The sequence below is a fragment of the Nematolebias whitei genome, chromosome 2 (genome assembly GCF_014905685.2).
Source record: "Nematolebias whitei isolate Nwh7 chromosome 2, NemWhi1, whole genome shotgun sequence".
In the NCBI taxonomy this organism is placed as follows: Eukaryota; Metazoa; Chordata; class Actinopteri; order Cyprinodontiformes; family Rivulidae; genus Nematolebias; species Nematolebias whitei.
In genome coordinates, this window is record NC_056499.1 from 10,090,677 (window position 1) to 10,113,034 (window position 22,358).

Consider the following 22,358-nt stretch of genomic DNA (forward strand, 5'->3'; position numbering starts at 1 on the left):
TGCTCCTTTTTTACAGACAAAAAAATACTTTGTTTTGTGATTTATTTTCAACAACAGCAACACAAAAAAAATGCTGTAAAGAGAAAATGTAGCACTTGCGAGGTGGCTGAGTGGTGTAAGAGAAGGAAGAGTGATTTTTCTGACGAGGAAATGGATAAAAAAGGCGAGCAGTGAAGCGTCTCTGGGAGCGCCTCGGACAGGATGGATTATGAATTGGGTCATATAGCAGAACATATTCTACTTCAAAAGTAAGTGAAAACCTTTTATAAACTGCTGCTGTTGGTTTTTATATTGTCTGGATGTAAATACTTTTGGACAAAGTAAGGAAATTATACTCTTTTTGTCATTTATTCAGCTACGTGTGGTCCTGGGAGATGTGTGTGTTTACTTGCTTATTGCTGTTTGCCTCCTACTGTTTATTCATAATTTACTGTATATTTTAGTCATGCTGACTGTAAATCTGGACGTAGGATATGATTCCTGCTGTTCATAACTTTCATTAGAGCCTCTACTGTATTTTGAAGCATTCAGGAGTTGCAGATTTATGATGTTGTGTCCAACGTTGTGGACATGTTGGACTCTATTTGGACACTTAGAAATATGCATGGACATGCACTCATAAAAATATGTCCAGAATAACCATTTTTGGAGCTACTGTGACCAAATTTGAACTGGTAATAGGTAAGACTTGATGCTGCAGCCTCATATGGTTTTCCAGTCCATCCCTCCATATGCATAAACAAAAATAAAGATTTTCAGGTGAGGGGAAAAAAAGATTTTTGTTTTTTCAAATTCATTAACTACATAATAGTTACAGTTACAATATGACAACACTTCAGAGTGTTAGCTTTATAGAGAGACCAAGCTTTTGAATTTACTCCAAAGGGTCCAAGAACAGCATTTAATTTAATTTGAGTACGTTTATTCAGGCGTTTTCTGCATCTTGTTTGGCGATACTTTGGGTTTTCGTTCCCTGAGGCACAGATAAACACACAAGACCCTAACCTGAACCAGCAGATGTCTAATCCTAACCTGAATCATAATCCTAACCTAAAGATGCCCTTGAACAGTCCTTTAAAGACCTCCTCACCATAAAATACAACCATTTTGATTTTGTTTACTCGCTTTTTGTTCTCAGAGAATCCCGAGCTCTTACAATAAGACTGTGCAAACAGATTTTTTTGTCCCCACAACATGAATAATAGAAGTACACACACACACCCATACTCGCACGCTCACACACAAATGTGTACAGATTTCCACTCACACATGTAGACACCAATTCCCCGGTCTGGTTGAAGAGGATTATGACTTCTCACTCCGCTCCAAAACCCCAGGGTCAGTCATATGAATTCACTCGATTTGAATTTAGTTTGCAGCTTGTTAGGCTATGAATTGTGCCAATGCCACCCAGATGAAACTGGAATTAATTTTTCTGCTTGACTATCCCACTCACATGGTGTTTTGGTGATCCCACCGCCTGCTCGCCTAAAGACAAATGTACAGCAGCTTGTGAGGCTGTGCATTTTTCCAATTTTATTTCCCCAAGACTCGATTTTCTTATGCAAATCAGAAATCAGAGAATTAACTTGATGCTTCTTTGTTTAAAATGTAAATCATTGACTTAAAACACTTGAAAAAAATATTCGCCTGAAAAGAATTCTTTGGTTTAGCGAATGGTGCTGTTTTTAGCACAGACAAAAAAAAAAAAGAAAGGCGAAATGAGGTTTATGATGTTGAAAGCTTTTCATCTGTATTACTTCTTGAAAGTACAACATGGTCCTAACTTATATATAGGGATGTGAAACTGCCTTGATAAAAGGATTTACATTATCTGTCATCTGAATCAACTTTAATCAACATTTAAAAATAAAATAATCTACGTTTTGTCCCCCACTACGGAGTGAAGTGTGAGAATTGGAAATATCCGTCATCGATCCGTGCATGTTGTGAGCTGGATAACTTGATAAATAAGCAACTGGGCAACCTCCTTTTTGAAGTGTGGCTTCATCTGGATGTAAGAAAGGTTCCTTTCGAAAATTGGATTTGCACGTTATGTTCCAAGATGGCTGCTCCCATAAATGTGCATCTGTCTCTGTGTTGTGAGCATAACTTGAAAAATAAGTGAGGCACCAACTTCCATTTTGGGGTGTGGCTACATCCAGGCGTAAGGAAGGTTTTTTTTTTTTTTTTTTTTTAACAACTGGGCCACCATTGGCCACACCCTGGCTCCACTTTTGCACCTGGTGATGGATAAAATTTCTCCCTCCACTCACCAGGATCTGTCAATCTGCACTGTACTAAAACATTAGGGTTTACTTGCATTCTGTTTAGTCCCAGTCCAGGAAAGAACGTATCTCAAAAACTACAAACAATGACTATTCAAACCCCTCAGTGACGAGGGACCTCGGGGCGTACCGCTTGTCTTCAGGTTACCATTTCTTTGACAATATGAATGTTTAACAGATGTGTGATAAAGACTCTATTAGGCCGTTTTTAATTAGACTCATTCTTAAATGCAATAAAATATTCACATGTAAAAAAAAAAAAAAAAAAAAAAAAAACTCACATGGATGCATTATTTATGTTTTGGTTGTTTGTATTCATTGTCAGACAAAAATTAAAAGCAGCATCTAGGACTTGCAGGGTGGGGGAATTTACTCCTTTATGATTTTGGGCTGAATCAGAAAGAAGCAGATTAGTTGATCTGAATTAAACATTTGTTTCACTGATGCCCATGAAGGATTGTGATGGAAACTTTAAGACCTCCAACACCTAAATCATACTCCACCTTTAAACTTACAAGGTTGGGACACATGCATTTTTTTTGTCGAGTCTGTGGATCGGCCTCCAGCTGATTATTTCTCCTTCTGCTGGACTTCGGTCTGGGACATTTAGAGATGTGACGATGTCCTGTACCTGGAAATCTTGTTGGTTTATTGGTCCACCACAGCATGCCTTTCACTTACCGCTGGATGTTGTGAGACATCCCTGATTCCTGCTCAAAGGTTCTGTTGTGCATTGATAGTCAATTCAAGAGACATCTTTTGTGTCATATATCCAATGTCTCAATGCATAACAGTTTATTTTTGATAACATGTTCTGCCAGCTGCAACGATACGTTTGGATAGATTTGGAAGAAGAAGCGCATGGATACACGTAAACAAATAAAATGTGAAATATGTGCTGTAAACATGTTTCTGTGGGATTGTGGAGCCTTTATCCACATGGGATCTTGTGTGAAAAACATGATTGTGTCATGTGTTTCCTTTGTAGACATAGTTTAGCTTCCCATTTTAATTAGTACTATCAGTTCATTGTCAGGTTACCTTTCCTGTTCCTTCATCACACCTGTGCTTTATATTTAATTTATTTATTTTTTTACTTAATATATTGCCCAGAAGTTTGTTGGTTCATGTCAGATCCTATTATTTTGGCCCAGTTCTTTTTATGGTTACCTTCAAAGTTTTGTCTTAGTTTACACTTTTCTGAGTTTTAGTTTAGTTTGTTTGTGCGTTTTGCTTTTGAAGCACCTTTAATTTGATTTTCCCCTCTACTCTACTCGTTTATATATTCCTTGCTGTCTTGCTGTTGATTGCAATTAGTGTTTAATGCTTCATCTGCATTATTTCTCTTAAAAGCAAATGATAATCAAACTGACCCATTTTTTCCACACATGCTTTACTATGATGGCGACTTCATGCAGTGAAGACTTGTGTTGTGTTGAAAATAATGCAGAAGTTATGTTACATCTAACCTAGCACAGCTGCTGTAATACAAAAAAATAACTGAGTAGTGATTATTATTATTATTATTATACCTTTATTTATACAGCTTAGTTCCCATTGAGCCTTGAAGACTCATTTATAAGAGAGACCTGCTACAGACTACATACAGGCAGATGAGAAAAAGAGAACACATGGATGGAGGAAGCCAAAAAAAAAAAAAAAATCATGTCTCAAACCATATCCTGGTTGAGAAACAGTGTAAAAGATGCATAAAACTACCTCGCAACATACAGTACAATGACATCATAATACATAGTTGTAGAATTGCGCCGCTCAAGGTGGCTGCATGTTGGAGCAGCTCTGTTACTTTCATTCTGAGATTTTGCTTTTGGAAACTTTAATTCCTCTTTTTCTGGATGTAAATCACATTTTTTGGATGATTGTTTCCTCTGGTATTGGATGCTGTGCAACTGGAAGGATTTTTACTCAAACTTTTTTAGTGTTGGACATTTGTTATGATGCGTAACCTTGGTAACAAGGCAGTTTTCTACAACCGACTACAGCCCCAAATTTCAAATGTGTTGTAAGGATGTTCTGTGGACACATTCTCATCTACCTGCCTGCTGTGCTCGAGTGCCTGACCACTGAGATCGTCCCTCGGCACCTACAGTTGGCTGTCCACAGCAACAGGGAGCTCAACGGGCTGCTGGGAAGAGTGGCCATCGCTCTGGGAGGAGTTCTGCCCAGCATTCGGGTGGTCCTACAGCCTGGGGGAATCGAGAGGCCAGCTGAGTCTGAGTGGACTTATCGGACGGCATCTGCAGCCAGTTTCTTAGGATCCACTGTGGGATGGACCTTTACAAGAGATCCTTCCTGCCTACAGCCATCAGCATCTATAACATCTCTTAATGAAATGAGGGTAACGAGTTACAGCAACAAATAATTTCCCTTTGGGATTAAAAAAGTATTTTTGAATTGAATTTATGCATAGAGGTCAACAAAGCCGGTGAGTCATCCTAAACACTCCAGAAAGTTCCAAAGTTCTGATAATATGGTACAGTGTCTATCAGCATTATGGTTCTAATAAGGCCACGGATGTCCTCGGGAGGGGGATGGTAGGCAGAGCTTCTAGTTTACGTATCCTCCAGGAGCAATTTGAGATAAGTTGGCCAGTCCAAGGCCAGTGGGGAGGCCAAATTCAGATAAACAACAATTGTTTGGGCTGCCAGACTTTTTCTGTCTGCCTTCAACTTCAGCTGGTGTAGAATTATAGTATAGAGGTATAGTAGAATTATTGTTTTTTTGTGAGATCTGAATAATTTGGTTCGGTTCACCAGAGAGAGCAGGTTTTTTTTGGCTCTCAAAGAAACCAACTTTTTAAGAACCGCTCAGAGACATTACGGTAGTGGTACTGGCTTGCAACTGTTAGCATCTTGTTGGGAAATGGACTTCACGAAAAAGTAAAAAATAAACTTTCATGGAGGTTGTCAATTTCCTTGTATGATTGGCAAAGGCTCTTGAGTCACTTGAGTTTTAAATGTGTTCAAAATAACTGCAAAAAATGTTTCTCTGAAAACAATCCAAGTTGTTGCAGGCGTGTTTAACATGCCTTGCACCCAACTCAGTTTTGTCGTGCATGTCTCCAACACATCTCAGGCGTCGTCTGACAGAAAAGATCTGCACCTAATTTGCAGATGAAAAACTCACACTAATGAAAAATAAGTGATTTGAAAAATGGATCAAAGTCTACACACAGTGTATTTTAATTTAAAAACTGCTGCAGTAGCATCAATCAGTACTGCTGGAGCAAGGTGGATACAAAGTGTGCTAAGGCAGGTACAATGAGCGTGGAGGTGAGAAACCTAATCATGTGCATGGCCAAGAATACAGTTCATAATAAGCTGTGATTTCTTAAAAAAAAAAAAAAAAAAAAAAAAAGGCCACAAAACACAACTGCATGGGCTGAAGGTTGTTTGGTTACAAACACTAATAATTAAGTGGAACTGCTAAAAAAAAGGACCAGCCTTTTTTTCTCACAACTTTGCATCTCCACCAGTAGCAGCCCATTTGGGAGACTCCCCATCACTGTGATGGAGCTACTCATTCAGACATGAAGCATGCTCAGTTACCATTTAATGAATTATAATGTACCATATTTGAAACTACTTAACTCTAAACCAATCAATGCCTTGAAAATATCTGGTTAATTTTAGAAAACATCTTTTATTCTGGTGCAAAGCTACTGTTTGCATTTTTGCAGAAGAGTTCATCGTAAACTTGACTTAATCACTTTCATGCATGTGGTGCAGCCAAAATGGTTTGATTTGCTTCCACTTTGCAAAAAGAAATGTTGACAGTCCATCTGTGTGGCAGCTTATTGTAATTTTTACCCAAGGGGATGCTGGTCATCATTTGATTCATAAGTGATGCTACATTTAGTAACAGTGATTCATTCAATAGCTGCTTGATCATCCTATTAATAAATCAAAGGAGTTAAAATAGATTTGTAAGCTTTGTAATTAGTTGCAATATTTAGTTTGAATAAATGCTTATTATGTCACGGCTTTTGAGCCATTCTGTGAGGAAGAATTTAGTTTACCTCATTTAATTTTCATACAGTCTAAAGGGCCAGGCTGCACTCCAGCCCTGCATTAAAAGGCTCTCTGAATGAAAAAGTGTATGAGTTCAACTGCAGACACCATCTCTGGAAGTTTGCATTTTGTTCCATGTGAGTCATTTCCCAAGACAGTAATGACGAGCTGATGACAAAGTATAGAAATGCTTTGTTGACCATCTCTCAGTCTCACTTTTGTGTATCTGCCCATGTGTTCTTTTTATGCTCTTTAAAAATAATGTGTTCTCCAAGAATAAATGAAAATCATTACCAGTGGATAAATGTGCTTTACTAAGAAAGCTCTTAAAACTGGTAGACTCTCATGGCTGGTACCGTTAAAAGCAGCAGCCATCTGAATTGTGCAGAAAACTTCCTCAGAGATGAGTCAAAGGAGTCATTTGTACACAAAATAATATAACCGTACTTGCTCATGCTCTTCTTCAAATGGAATATTAGATTATCAGTAACCACACAGGCTGTCTTTCATGTTTTTTTTGTACCTTTTATTGATTTAGTCTTGAAGAGTTCTTTGAAAAAACAAGTCGACTTTTGCACCTTTCTTCTTTTTTAGTTTGCCTGTATGTCAGTTGAAGTATTTCCCCTTTTAGATTTAATGGGATAAAATCTGTTCCCTTTGGAGAACAAAATGTCCCCCATTGAACAGCTAACAGGTTTTTCCGATGACACTTTGTGGTCATTGTAAACAGCTGCATGTTAATAGTGTGAATGTGTAGAAAGTACGCTATAGCTATAGAAATTCATTTTTTTGCTGTATGTATTTCAGCACAAAACATGTTCCGTAATTTTTATATCATTTCAACAATTAATATAACAAAACATTTAGCCTGTTCGGGAAATTCCTGCTAGGACTTTTGGTATTTGTGCAGTTTTCGCTTTTTGAAATATTTCCCTTCTTTGGCCTCGTTTTTCTAATAGAAAATGATCAGAGAAACTGTTTGTCTTGTTTACAACCTTTTACTGCTCATTTCAGCTTTTGTTCTGCTTCAGCTCTGTTCAGTTTCTTTCTGCTCCTTTCAGCTGTTTTTAATCTTTTCTGCTAACTTTAGCTTTTTCCCCAGCTTTGTTCTGCTATTTTTATTTTTTGCTTTTTCAGCTACATTATGGGTCTTTTTCTGCTAATTCTAAAACTTTTCTGCTATTTTCTTTTCAAATGTTGGCCTTTTTAGCTACTTTCTAATTATTTAAACTTTTTAATTTCCTTTCAGCCCCTTTCTGCCCGTTTTAGCATTTTTATCTTTGACTACTTTTCTTTTAGCTATTTTATTATTTTTTTTCTGCTCATTTCTGTTTCCTTACTTTTGAAATTTCAGATTTTTTTAAATCTATTCAGCCTTACTTTACCCATTTTATCTTATTTTGCTAAGTTCTGCTACATTTAGGCTCTGTTCAGCTTTGTTCTACTTTTTTCTGCTGTTTTTCTTCTGCTTGCTGTTTTTACTTTCCCGCTTTTAGCAAATCTAGCTTTTCACATTCAACCTTTTTAATCTGATTTCAGCCTTTTCAGCAAAAATAATTCAGCAATAAGCATTCCCACTTTATTGTTGCAACAAATGCTATTTCTCTAGTAGTGATCATTGAATGTGTGATGGTGCCACTTAACCCAATTTATTCAACATAAATGTCTTATTTTAACAAATAAACACTCACACATGCTCAACAAAATCAATCTAGTTTTTGATTTTTTTAACCAAATTTTACCTTTATTATCTGTTAATTTTAGCTTTGTTCTACTGTTTTGCTGGTTTTAGCTTTTAGCTACTATCTCCCATATTCTATACAAGAGTGAAATGACATACCCTGCATGTTGTTGTATTGTTTTTGAATAATAAAGGCAGTGACACAAAACACATACCTTTCTGTGTGTTCTCAGTAAACTTTAAAAGAAAGCCTCATTTTAAGTAATTGTATTGTGAAAAAGCCTAAATTACAGCATTCTGGGCTGTAAACACTGGTGTAAAATTGTTTACAAAATGAAGAGGTGATGAGGACATTCCAGGTTTACAGTACACACACCAATATTTATTTATTCTGTAAAAAAGAACCCAGCAGAGCAGGTGTTTCTTTACTGTACTCAAAGGCTTGCTGAGCATGCATGTTTGGTTTTTAGCTGTGCTCCGTGTCATTTATGTCGCCGCTCTTGTTCACACTTGGAGATATCTGTCTAAGTGCTGTTTTGGACCTTTGTCAGCGATATAGCTCACCCAGGCTTCTTGGAAAAGGGCTTCAGGTTGGTTAAGTGTTGCTGATATGTAACAATTGAAACCAGCAAAGAAGAAAAAAAAAACATTACACAGGCTGGGAACAGTAAGAGTTGTATCATGAATCAAGCGATCGTCCTTTAAAAACATTTAAATTAGGATTTTGTGTCACTTTATTGACACAAGGAGACCTCTCATATTTGCCTTTGTTGCTCCCATATATATATGTTATTTTCACTGACCAAACATAATGCTTTATTATTTGCATATTTGCAACATGGTGAGATTTGCTTTTAAACACGACATCTCTGAAGAAGCATCTGAAAGGCCTTTGACAATTTGACTTCCTCACTTGCTGACTCAGACATGTATCTTCTCCACAACCTGTCTCTGAATCTTAAGAGACACGTTCTGCTTTCAATAAATCTAACGGCAGCTGAATGTGTTGATTTTATGTTTAACTGAACACTCACTGTGCATAAATATAAGATGACAGCACCGCTTGTTTGGATAGACTTTATTGCATTTATCATTTTTACAATAGACACGAATGGAGCATATTAACAGCACACAAGTGGTTGGTCTTAATTGGAAAAACAAAACAGGTTTATTTGCAGCACACCAACAAACAGAGGTGAAGAATTTGTTGACTGAATGATAAATCTATATTTTTCTGTACCACAACTATCCAGGATTAAATAATAATAATGTTAGCGACATCCCTGCCATGTCACCTGTAAACCAAACATGTTTTTACAATAAAATGTATTTTCTTTTTTCAATTAAGGAATGAAAAAGTAACATCTAATGGTGTATACCTACAGGCGTTGTGTTGACTTTAAGTTTATTTAAGTCCATTGATCTGTGTCTTATCTACAGTAATTTAATCTGATCATTTGCAATCGCTGATCACCTATCAGATGAACAACGTTGCCCCATGATTGTCTTGTTTCTCTAACCCTTTGTCCAACATCTTTCATCGTCTTCTCACTTTACTCTTTTGCCACTTTTTGTTATCATTTATTTTCAGCTTTCTTATCTTCCCACCAATGTTTATTTCTCCTTCTGTACTGTTTTTCTCAGTTTATCCTATTTTCCCTGGCTGTTGCTGCTTTCGGCACCTCTCTGGTCTTGCACTCACTTGCACTCACAAACATACAAACCAAATTAAGTGAGTTTTCTGGAAGCCAGTAAAAGAGAAATGCATGCATCATATTTATCACAATAGGTTGATGGGTGGGGAGAGGTGGTGTGCTAGTTTTTGTCTGAATAAAATAGTGCTTTGCCACATTCTCTACACTCATCAGTTCCGCGCCACACCACACCAGTTAAGGGCCTGCTCACTGCCGGTACCCATGCCCACTCAGCCCGGTTCATAGGACCATCTGGTTCATGGCTCCAAACAAACTGGTCCAAGGTGACGGTTTTAACGTAAGCAGGCGGCAGCTGTTTCTTGACCAGCGGAGCTACATCACTGGATGACCCAACCAGCACATATAGTGCATGTCATGTCTTATGGATTCTCTGGAAATTATAAGGATTTTCCCCTATTTTTCTTGTACGCACAGCAACAGTCTTACGTATTTTTCTCAACTCAGCCTCAAATTTATTTTACGTCACAAAACTGGCCAGTAAGAAAATTCCAAAGTCACCCCCACCTCCTCCTCATCCTCCCTATTCTTCCCCGTCCCTGCAGCCCCGCCCCCCCCCCCCCCCCCCCAAGCAAAACTGCAAACCACATCTGAACCGCCATTTCCTCTCTGGTCTTTGTAGAATTTGAGTTAGTTTTGTTCTAGTTTCTAGTTCAGTGTAGATGTTCCAAAAATAGTGACGTGGACCAAAGACGAAGTCCATTCCATTCTGTCTTTATTGATGGAAAGAGGATTCAGTGCGAACTGGACGGCGCTACAAGAAACCACTCACTTTGCATTGACGATCCCGCCGACAGAGTGGGGAAACAAGTCCATCCATCTGTCCGTCCATCCGTCCATCCATCCATCCATCCATCCATCCATCCATCCATCCATTATCATTTACCGGCTTCTTTCTTTTCTGGTCATGGTTGTCACTGGTGTCCATATCCAGCAGTCACCGCAAGAGGTGTGGTACACCTTGGGCAGGTCACAAGTTGATTACATGGACATATAGAGACAAATGAGACAAACAACCATTCACTCTATCACTCACACCTAGTGACAATTTAAAGTTACCAATCAGCCTAACGTGTGTTTTTGTGGCAGTTCACCTACACCTGAGAAGGACCAATAAGATAATCAAATGGAATTGCACTTATCAGTGGCAAGGCGTTTAACGAGTTGTCCAATGATATGTGAAGCAGAAGATGTAATTTGTCGTTGTTTGCCATTTCTATGTAAGGCACACAGTTACAAAGAAAGTGGTGCATAAATATAGACACAGAAATGAACAGAATTCGCCAACTTGCCCTGAGAGTAGAGTTGCACACCAATATTCTTGTCCCATTTGTCTCAATCGGCCTGCTGTCTGAGCGGTCAGTCTTAGGGTCTCAATGGGAATACAAAATAGAGTGCAGCTTTTTACACTTACACAGCCTCGCTGTATTCAGTGCCTCTGTGACCTTTGTGGCCTTGCCTTATGAAGTAGATACAACACATTGTAGAGCAATGTGCCTTTAAAAAGACGTACCCTCACTCCAAACAAAGAAGTATACCTAGAAGGATGCCTATAAATTGGAGATTAAAGGGTTATATTTTCAGGCAAGAAGCCAGAGAGATTTTTAAACCAGTTGTGATCATTTTGATTGAGGTCAAGTTAGTTCGGTTGATTTCAAAAGGTTACCTTTTCTCACCACAGACTTTACTTAGAATTCTAAATGAATTTATGCACTGTAGGGTTACAGTTTATCGCCTTCCCTCAAATTATCCTGTATTTATTGTGGGCTCGGATCAGCTCGGTACAGAGCAGTTCATGCAGCCTGTTATCGACCCATTAATTGGAAAGCGGCCCGTTGTTGTGAAAGGGCTAGGCAGTATAGTCAGACAGGAAGAGATGGAGGCTTAAGATCAGCCTAAACTCTTAATTGGCAGGAAAGAGGTTTTCATGAAGTGGTCTAATGTGTTTTTTATTGACTTGTGTGGGGTGAAAGACATGCTTCTTTAACTGTATTGTTGTTGTTTTTTTCTTTTGTATAAAAAAAAATACTGTAGGTATGAGGGACACCTTTTGAGCATTCTCTTTTGGTCCTATCTAAGCTACTCATGAGGTTGAACCTTTTTGCTTCGTGTTATCATGTAGATAGTCCAACAAACTATGTACAGATGCAAAAATTAGATTAGGTAAGTTAACAATAATAAAAATGAAAAAAAAAACAAAAAAACATTTTCTGTCATTTCCTTGAGATCACATTCAGTGTTAATAATGCAGAGTTGATTGAAAAGTCTGTCCAAGGTTGGTTTCCTGGTCATAAAAGTACAGCTGGGGCACAAAAGATTCCATCTCCCCTTCTTGATCATTTTTCTCTCTTTTCAAAATCTCTTTTCTGCTTCTGTTATCATTTCATTGCCAAATAATTTCAAACATTCCTCCTTCTCTTACTTTTACGATCAGATTCCAGCATTTGACATATTCTGTGGGTGTTTTCTTTTCAAATTGGTGAAAGCTGAAGTGGAATAAAGTGTTTAGGTTGAGATAAAGGTGTTAGCAAAAGCATGGAAGGTCAAAGTACTGAGGTGGCCTGTCTGACCTTCACGCACCCTTTTTCATACCGAGCCACTGCAGTGCATGGATGACATTGAAATACTCTATCGACTGTGAGTCAAGCTGTGCATGTGAAAAAGCCTGGCACAACAACACATTACTCACCAAACATGACATTTTACTGCTCTGAATTTGAGAGCGAGAGTTGTGCACGACATTGTGTAATTATTTGTGTGGCTGTGATGAATACAGACGCAGCAGCATGAGAGCAGTTTCTCTTTAAGACATTTGTTTCAATCATTCCTGCCTCAACGCAACAGGGACAATGATTATATTCCTGTAATAATCTGAACCAAAAACAGGGTTTATGTGCAGTGTCTTGCTCATGCAAGGTCTTTTCCTCCAAATAAAGTTCAAGATCATTGCATTTTTGTTCTGATATGCATTCTACACAACAACCCAACTTTTGGGGTAATGGACTTGTCTTTTTGCAAATGCCAGTAAACACACCAATATCTTTGTGACCTTTAAACTCCTTTAACATGGTTTAATGACTTAATATACTGTACTTTGGGAAAATTACTAAGGGAGAACAGACTGAAAGAAAAACAAAGTGCTTTACAGCTGGTGCGATTGATCCAGAGATTCATGCAGTCCTGAGGAAAACATTGAACTATTTATGCTTAATACTGTTACTGTCATGAAATCTTCATGAATCCATGTTTAAACAAGAATTCCTGCATTTTTTATTTGCCAATTGACCCATGTAAGGCAAATCCTCTTGTGCATGATCATGTTGCCCGTATCAAATAAACGGCACACGGATCAACTCACACAAGCTCCAGTTCCTCATAATACAGTTTGTTTGTTTGTGTGGAAATGGGAAAGAAGGTGTTGAATTTCAAAGTGTTAGCCATTTCCAACAGGAACAGGGAGCAAATTGCATTTTAATTTCTGCACAAATTGTACTGTAATCTAGTTAAAAGATGTCCAGCCAAGAGTTCAACATGGCAGTCGTGGAGTTTTCTATTCTCATCAGGACGTTATCCTAGGAGTCATTGATTGTCTGATGTCTGCTGGTCCTGATGTTTAATTTTGTGGTTTACTCTCCCATTATATTTGGTTTGCAAACTTCTCAAATTTGGCCATATTGAGCTTGCACTTTTTAAAAATTATATTTGTATTCTATCCTCTGCCTCATTGTTCTGCATAATTAATCACATGTCACCAGAAATTCTTGATTTGCAGCAGGCATGGTTTATGTTAGGCTTATGGCAAACTTTCTTCTTCCTCCTCCACAGACCGACAGTTTCCCCACTGAGCCTAATTATATGGGCAGCAGACAACAGTTTGTCCAAAGGTAAGAGTTGGAATCTATAACCAATAACCACGTGTCAGACCTTTGTTGTTGTTTTTTTAAAAATACATTCTGCTCACAGTACCATAAGAACAGTACTTGTGCTTAATGTGTATTTACTATGTAATGAAGGGAAATAAAAAAAAAATCTATCAGGGCTTAAAGGAGTGAATAACTGTGTTCTATTTACTAAAAAAAGTCCTAACATATTATATAAGATTCTGTAGTTTCTTTTATTCAGTAGAAATGCATTGGTTGTTTGTTTTTTCATGCAGTAGTTCAACATTCAAAGACCCAGAGCGAGCGAGCCTCAGGGACAGCGGCCATGGCGACAGCGACCAGGCGGACAGCGACCAGGACACCAACAAAGGCTCCTGTTGTGATATGTCTGCAAAAGAAGCTCTTAAGTTAAAGGCTTCGGGTGTGAAACCTCCACCTTTAGAGCAAGGTGAGCCCTTCCTGGGAAATTTAATGAAGAACAAAACAATCTTGGCTCTAACTCTGTGTGACCATTTGTATTCATAGTTGAAATTTACCGACTTGTCTTGTTGCTTACCATCTGCACTCATATACGACCACTTTATATCCCCTACTTTGTTCTTTGCACTTTTCTCATGTAAAGTGAATGTGATGTGTGTACTATTGTGTGTGTCTGTGTGCGTTAGTGTGTATGTGCGCATGTGTATTGGGGGGAAGGGGGTTCCTGTGCATTCTATACACGTCCTCAGTTTATCAAACCAGACAAGCCCATTATGTTTTTATAAGCCCAACTACTTCTGCTTCTCCATTTAGTCCCCCTTCCCTGAGCACCCGTCTCTGAAACTTTGATAATGGAACATGGAAAATGACTTAGCGAGCGGCAGACGATGTAGCCTTGTAGTTTGGTGATTAAATATGAATAATTATTCTAAGCGCTGTGGGTCGGACAGATTACACAGGACATGTGTAGAACAATAACTCCCCAGATAGGAGTTGTTGCAGTCACCCCCTGTAACCTCACATGACAAAGTGTAGGGTTAAGGCTAGCAAGAAAATCCAAAGCAAAGCCTGGTAAACTTACCATAAACCTCAACTGGAGATGTGCTTTGACATGCACCATTACTTGCTTAGCATAATAGATATTCAGAGAGAAACACAAATTTACTCAAATATCTAGACTCAAAAGTGTGCATCTCACTGACAGGATGCTGAAGAATGGTCTTGTATACTGAACATGGATTCCCAGTAATGGTGCTATTAATCCAGGGAACAGAAGGGCTGTTTTACTCTGTACGGAAGGACAATGAAAATGTGTGCAATGCTCTGTGCTGCAATATGCATGTCTGACTAGATAGCAATTTTTTTTTTCCTTTTCATTGGTTTTTAGATTGAAAAAAGCCACACACGTTTGTAAGAAAAATTAGCCAATTAAAAAGCTCCATATGTTTCTCATTTTGGAAATGTTCTCATTTAATTGTCCATGAGGGACCAAAAGGTTCATGCTCAAACACTCAAAACACACGACAAAAGGTGGCTTTTTGGTCGGGGGGCCTTTCTGGGTGGTTTTCATATTCTCTCTGTAGATGCGCGAGTTTTCTCCGAGTACTCCAGTTTCCTCCTACAGACCAAAAACACATTAGGCTAAACGATTAATTGTCCCTAGGTGTGAGTTAGAGAGTGAATGGTTGTTTGTCTCGTTTGTCTCCATGTGTCCCTGTGATGGACTGGAGACCTGTCCAGGGTGTACCCCGCCTCTCGCACAGTGACTGCTAGATACTAGTACCAGTGAGCCCAGTTTCCAGAATAGAAGAAGCAGGTAAAGATAATGGATGGATGGATGGATGGATGGATGGAAGGATGGGTGGATGGATGGATGGATGGAAAGGAAATACGAGTGCGTTGGGCAGCAAGCAGTTGGTAAAAAAAACTGACCCTTATAACAGCCACTTCTCTCTGTGTGGTCCTCGAGCATCATCATTTAGGTCTTAAACAAAAAAATGTTCACACAGACACACACACGTCTAGAAGAGATGGTAGCTCAGTGCGAATATACTCTTTTTTTCCCTTGTGCTATGACTTCTGCTCCACTTTCCTACCTCTCCTTGTTTGGGGAAATTGACTGATGTGAGATAAGACAGTTAACTGTCTACAGCTGGCTGTGTTTAGCCAATAACATAAGGGTTTCACTAAGCTGTGGGGGAGGACAGGGGCAATAAGCCAGGACACGTCGCAAAAGTAGTGATGATGGGTTGGTGAACATTATTCTGGCGCTGTACCATTTCCTCTTTAATGCCTCACAAAAATACCAGCTAAATGCTTAGTGGTCTGAGATTGGATTTTACTTGAGAAAACAATTTATTTATGTGATCTTCTGTCACTCAAGTTACAACTTTGTCTGTTGCGTTTTTTCCCCCTCTTGCTGTTAAAGATGAGTCGTAAGATAAGTGATTTTTGGCCGATAATCTCAAGAGTTTCCTCACCTCGCTGCTTTGGCTGAGCTGACTCAATCATGCTTGGGTAAAAATAATTTGCAATATGACCAATGAATCAGGTTTATAATAAAATGAACGACAGAATAAGTAAGCAAATTTGTATTTATATAGCGCCTTTCAAGATAAATGTCACAAAGTGCTTAATAGTACATCAAACAGGCCATTTTCACTCGATCTCTGGGACCTGCTGGGGAAGTATGGATGTAAAGGTTTTACAACGAATGACTGCTTTGACCATGTAGATCAAAACGAGAACTTTAACGTGGACTCTAAAATTGATAGGAAGCCAGTGCAACTGATACAGCACTAGTGTAAAAGATGGATAGTTAGAGGATGCAATAAGAGCCTCGCAAAAGCTTGCTGAACAATCTGCAAGCAACATAAGAAGGCTTTATTAAGGCAGGTGGACAAAGACTTGAAGTAATCGAGACATGTATAAACAAATCCAATTCAATTCAATTCATTTTATTTAGAGCACTAATTCACAACAAAGTTGTCTCAGGGCACTGAACAGAAACATTTATATACATATCCTGATGCATGCTCAATAATCCAGGTAGAAAAATCTAAAAAAGTTCAATCTGGATTGAACCAGATTGAACTTTTTTTAGATTCATATACATAGAAAAGCCAATTAGTAAAGTTCTATATATAAGAAAGGAATGGTTCTTGAGTTCACAGTGCGACATAAAATAACTTATTTTAACAATGTTTAGCAGGTGATTAAAAACAAGATCCACCCAGAGAATTGACATCCATACATTATCTTTACCCACTTCTTCTTTCTTGGGTCATGGGGGTCACTGGTGCCCATGTCCAGCAGTCACTATGCGAGAGGTGGGGGACACCCTGGACAGATCTTCAGTTCGTTACAAAGACACATAGAGACAAACAAGACAAACAACCATTCACTCTCTAACCTAGGACAAATTTAGATTTACCAATAAGCCTAACATGCATGTTTTTGGTCTGTGGGAGGAAACCGGAGCCACCATGCCCCCAGAGACTTGACATGATCAAGCGTCCAAAGTTTTTTAAAAAAAGATGAATCCAAAAAAAATCAGAAGAAGATGTGGTAAATTGTCAATCAGAATCTGAGTTTCTTTATTTGTCATACGCACCACATGTACCACATGTGGTGGAACAAAATTGTGTACACAGGGTCCTAGTTACATCCAACAAAAGTATAAAATGTAAAAGAAAAACTAATAAAATCTAAGATATGAACGAAGAATAATGTTAACTAAAAATACACTAAGCATTAGTGTAATATTAAAACAATACGTTGAATAGTAGCACGGACATGAGTCTGTGTGAGCAAATGAGTACAAATGAACACAGCAGCATGAAACAGATCAGCAGCAACATGAAACAAATCAGCAGCATGAAGTGATTTTCACACTGATTATCCTGGTTAGAGATTCATGAGTTTAACCTCAGGATAGAAGCTGTTCCTCAGTCTAGTGGTTCTGCATTTAATGCTCCTTAACCTACTGCCTGAGAGGAGCAGGGCAAAAAGTGTGTGTGCTGGGTGAGTGGGGTCCTTCATGATGCAGGTGGCCCTCTTCCTGCATATGGAGGTGTAAATGTCTGTGATGGTGGGGAGGCTGACTCCGATACCACAAATTGAGTGACTGGACCAAGAGTTTCAACTATCTTAGTTACAAATATGTTAGAGGCACAAACACGGTCTTTAGTTTTTTCTTCACCGAGTTGGAGAAAGTTCTCATTCTTTTAGAGACAACAACAATAGTGGCAGAGTGGTTTGACGCACTGGTCCAGGTTCAGCAGTCTTTGGATAACCCAGTCTGTGTGTGTGTACACGTGGACTGAATACTGTACATGGAAACACTCTCAGGAGAGAACAGGAAAGGTGGCCTGTCACTGGTCAATGTCCCTGGGATTGTTTTCTTACAGGCTTATTTGCTTTACATCTCAGCACTTAGTGTCTAGTTCATAGGTCTTGGTTTACCACCACCACCCCTCCCTTCACCTTCCGTTCTTTATCCTATCCTAAGTCCTCTCTGTCCCTCCAAGCAAAGCCCTCCCAATTACTCTGTAGCTCTTTTTGCTTTCCTGCCAGAACACTGTGGTTTCTTTCACTGCTTCGGTATAAACAGCACTATAAGTGCACAAAGCATGTAGTTCAAGTCCCAATCAATCAATCCTCGCTTCAGTTTCAGTTCTTAGCTTCAGAGTTGCTTGGTTGTGTGTGTTTTTCTATTTTGTTGTTGTTGTTTTTAATTTCTTTCCCTAACATTTTTATTTCCACTCAACTCCCGGTCTTTGTGCTTCCCCCCAGTTATTGGTTTAGTTAATAAACTTACTCTATTAAATAATGCCATTTAGTATCGTTCTCTTCCAAACAACATAATCTGAATATCTTAGCACCACAAATCAGCCTCAAATTGATTAATTAGCCTTGCAAAATTAGTAGCAATGTATTAATTAAGCTTAAGTATATTAAATGCATTTTTGCCCGTTTTAAACAGCGATTAATTGATGCTCCAACACGCCTGCAGTAGACATTAATACGGTCTCGTCTGGCTCAGACAGAGAGGCTGGCAGCACATCGCTCGCCTCTGTGGAGATGACTGCCACAGTCACTATCATGAACAGACAGGCGGCGGTGGTGTAGGGAGATGTTACCCACTGATAGGGCTGTCCAAGCAAATGGATGGGGAGATAGAACCGATGCAGGGAGTGTGCGAAGTGGGACGAACACCGTTCGAGTGTACCATCTGACCTATCCTAATTACTTGCAACTGGATTATGATAATTAAACCACCTCCTGCTTTGTTTTAGAAAAGGGAGGGGTGAGTGGAGCAGAGGAAGGGGTGGGTGTGGGGTCGGAGTGGGAGGATAATGTGATACTACAAGGACAGTGTGGATACTGTGAGGAGACAGCTTGAGATATGTTCCTATGACAGTGCGGTGGAAGGTGATGAAATTGAGTTTTCTCTGTTATTTATGGCGCGGTTAGAAAAATCCCCACCCGCACATTTTTCCACCAGCTTAAATAAGGGAAATGTCATACTTGGTCAATTGTTCTCACACACACTAATACACCCCAACAGTGATGCAAATGAGCATGCAGTCATATACAGTGTGTAGCTCATAAAAAGAAAATGAGAATGGCATTATATTTAGTTTGTACTTAGAAAATCATGCCCTGGAACAATGGCCGCTTCCTCTGTCGGTGTTGGATAATTTATGGTACAGAGGACATATAAGGTTTTAGTTCTATAATAAATATGCACCTTTAAAGAGATGTCCCTGAATCAACTATTTAGCTTTCAGCTTAGCTTTTTGTGTAATAAACCAGTGGAACATTCAAAACTGAAGATGATTTATTGACCTTTTGATACAGAGTGCCTCTTTATACCCTTTAAATAAATATTTCAGCCTTGCGTCCATATGGAAATAATATTTTAGGAGCCCCTTACATTTTTGTATTGACAGCCTAAAAACAACTTTTTGAAAACAATGGCGTCACTGTCCCAACTCAATCGTAATTTTATATGACACAAGGTAGAAGTTTCACTTTGATGTACGTTCAAAAAACATTTTTAAAGTAGTTTTTGCTCTTGTAGTTACCATCTCCATCTTTTATACGATTACAGTTTGTAGCATCTGCTCCTCTGTTTTCATGTTTCTTGTGTATTTCGGGGGCAAATTTACAACACTAGTTGTTGCAACAGTTGGGTCAGTTTCTTTGTTTTCGTGTGGATGAAAACATTTGTAGAAACGTTGTGTTTATGAGAAATAGTTATTTTTGGACAAACAGCTTTCCCGTATGGACAGGGCCTACAACAGCGTTATTCACTGTAATTCCTACAAAATGAAAGATGTAAAAATAGTTACTTTCTTGATAAAAACAAATGTTTTGTAGTTAAAGCACTTCCTATGATTATATATTTATGTGTAAAATAGTGTATGCATTTTTATTACACATTTACATTTTACTAGTTCTAATTTAACTATTAGAAGTTTAGTTCATTAACATAGCACAATTTAACAAAGATAATACAGTTTAAAAGGGGAGTTAATATTTTTACATTATAACTTTTTCAAGCTAAATGACACAACGTATCTTCAGCTGGAAAACTAGAGGATAATTGGGTCCTTATAAGTCACTTTATTAAATAGTACATAGTTTTTTTTAATTAACTCTGAAACTAAACAAACTAAATATTCAGACTGTACTCCATTGTATATATTTACCCCTTTTCTCTTGTTTCAGACTCTACCGTTACTTTTATTGCTCCAAAGCATATTGAGTCCTCACTATCTTAATCTTTTTTCTTCTTTATACAAACTGCAGAACAACACATTTTGAATTATACATAATGCTTTGATAAAAACACACAAAAAAATGAAGATGCAAGATTAATTGACTGGTCAGAAGTCAGATCAGATGCCCTTTTCACACTTGTAGCCATGGCAACATCTATCTTGCTCTCTCCGGCCTTCAATAAACCTTTATCAGACTCTTTGAAAAGTGCATTCCTCTGAACATTATTCATATTTCATGGAACTCTTATTGCATGTTTTCTGTGTGTAAATGCATCCTCTATTTAAATGTAGCTGAACTGTTATGAAAAAAAGCTTCCCAATCATCATTTCATGTTTTTTTGAATGACATGTACCGGTATCTTTTTTATCCAAATGGTGCACTTATGACATAATAGTGGTCCAAATTGCAGAGATGGCAGCAGTTAGAGCTATATATCTGTAATTTTTACATGTTTAGGTTTAGAATTGTTTTAATGGTTCACTAGAAATAAATAGTGCTTTCATTATGTCTCACCAATTCAAATTGATCTGCTTCTGCATTTGCATGTGCAATGGTTGCTGCTGCATTTGAGTGGTGTCAGAAATGGATTGGTGATGGGTGACTTCTTATGTTTCTCATTTATTTTATCCGGGCTCTGTTTTGTGGATAAATTGTGGTTTTAATAAAAAATTTCCGTTCAACCAAGCAAGATGAGCGGCAAGAAGAATAAAAAAGAGCATTTCAGACACTTCTCAAGCAAATTCTGAAAAGACAACAAACGAACAAAGCAATACTGGATCTGTCTAGCTGAACGTCGGGCTGCTTGAAGTCGCGCGTCTTCTGAAACATTTCCAGTACGCTTTTGAATCCAAAGTGGAGTTGTGATACAGTTGGAGTGTGACTCAGTCATATCATGTGGACAGAAAGGCTGACTTTTTGACATTTACCCATCAGATGAAAAGTTGAAAGGCACCAGTTGCTGCTGCTGTGAGGGTCTAGGAAGTGATGGTTCAGTGACATATCATAAAAGAGTTCTTCTTTCTATTAATACATCCTTCAAATTTTTGATCATTTTATGCAATATTTTGACACTAAAATATGTCATATTCACATCTTTTTCATTTTTGCTCCAGAAGTTCAATGCATCACTGTAGACACGAGTAACAGTAACACGCTGGTTAATGTATTATTGTGACAAAAAATATAGTTTGAAAAGGCTGCTGACCAATATACTTCCATGGGAGGCAAGTTTTTCAGTCCTAAAAAAGCAACATGTTAGAGTTGTGGATCTCCTTTGCAGAGTGGGCAATGTTAATGTGGGGTACTTCGCATTCTGAGCAATTGTTCCTCAGGTTAATAGACAAACAGCTGCTAGGATAGAAGCTTCATCAGAGAGCACTGTAATTAGTCAATTTTCAAACATCGCTCTAAACAGGTAGCATATGGAGGAGTCATGGTTTCATGTGATGCCATCGCATCCGTCTGTTTAAACATGATTAATTTAGGCCATCAGGGTGTGTTTACATCCGTTGTTCCAACAGAGATATGGAAGGGCGTCATTCCAGTCAGTTTTCCCATTCCAGCATGAGCACAACTTGACGTGTTCCTTTTTTTTTTGCCTGTTAGCACCTTTCATCAGCAACCAGTAATGCAAAATTTAGGATCGGTTTTAGGCTTCTTAGAATGTGTTTGTTGTGATTAGATTTGTCTCCTTATAAGGATTTTTCCAAAAGTCTGTGTTGACTTGGGGGGGGGGGGGGGGTGTAGATTAGAAACACAAGGTTGTCTGAAAACAGCAGTCAGATGCTCATGTGTCTTCTTACCATTTTCGCGAGTCATTGGGCAGAAAGAGGATTTGTCTCTGAGACTTTTCATCTTTTTTTTTCCTGCCCCTCATCTCCCCGGCTCTCCATGGCCTGTCCCTGGTTGAGCTGATATCCTGATTCATTGCAACATCACCAACTTACTTTCCTGGTGGGGAATATAAAAACCATCAACAATCCACAGTGTTCTCCAGG

General features: G+C 38.5%; 1 protein-coding gene across 2 annotated transcripts in view; it reads left to right on the forward strand.

Moving 5' to 3' along the window:
- Window positions 1–22,358, forward strand: part of pcdh17 (protocadherin 17) — an 84,453-nt gene that overhangs the window by 22,649 nt on the left and 39,446 nt on the right. For both annotated transcript variants that reach the window (XM_037690150.1, XM_037690143.1), the window contains exons 3-4: window positions 13,538–13,596; window positions 13,869–14,041. In XM_037690150.1, coding sequence (XP_037546078.1) covers window positions 13,538–13,596; window positions 13,869–14,041 — 232 coding nt within the window. The remainder of the gene's footprint in view (window positions 1–13,537; window positions 13,597–13,868; window positions 14,042–22,358) is intronic.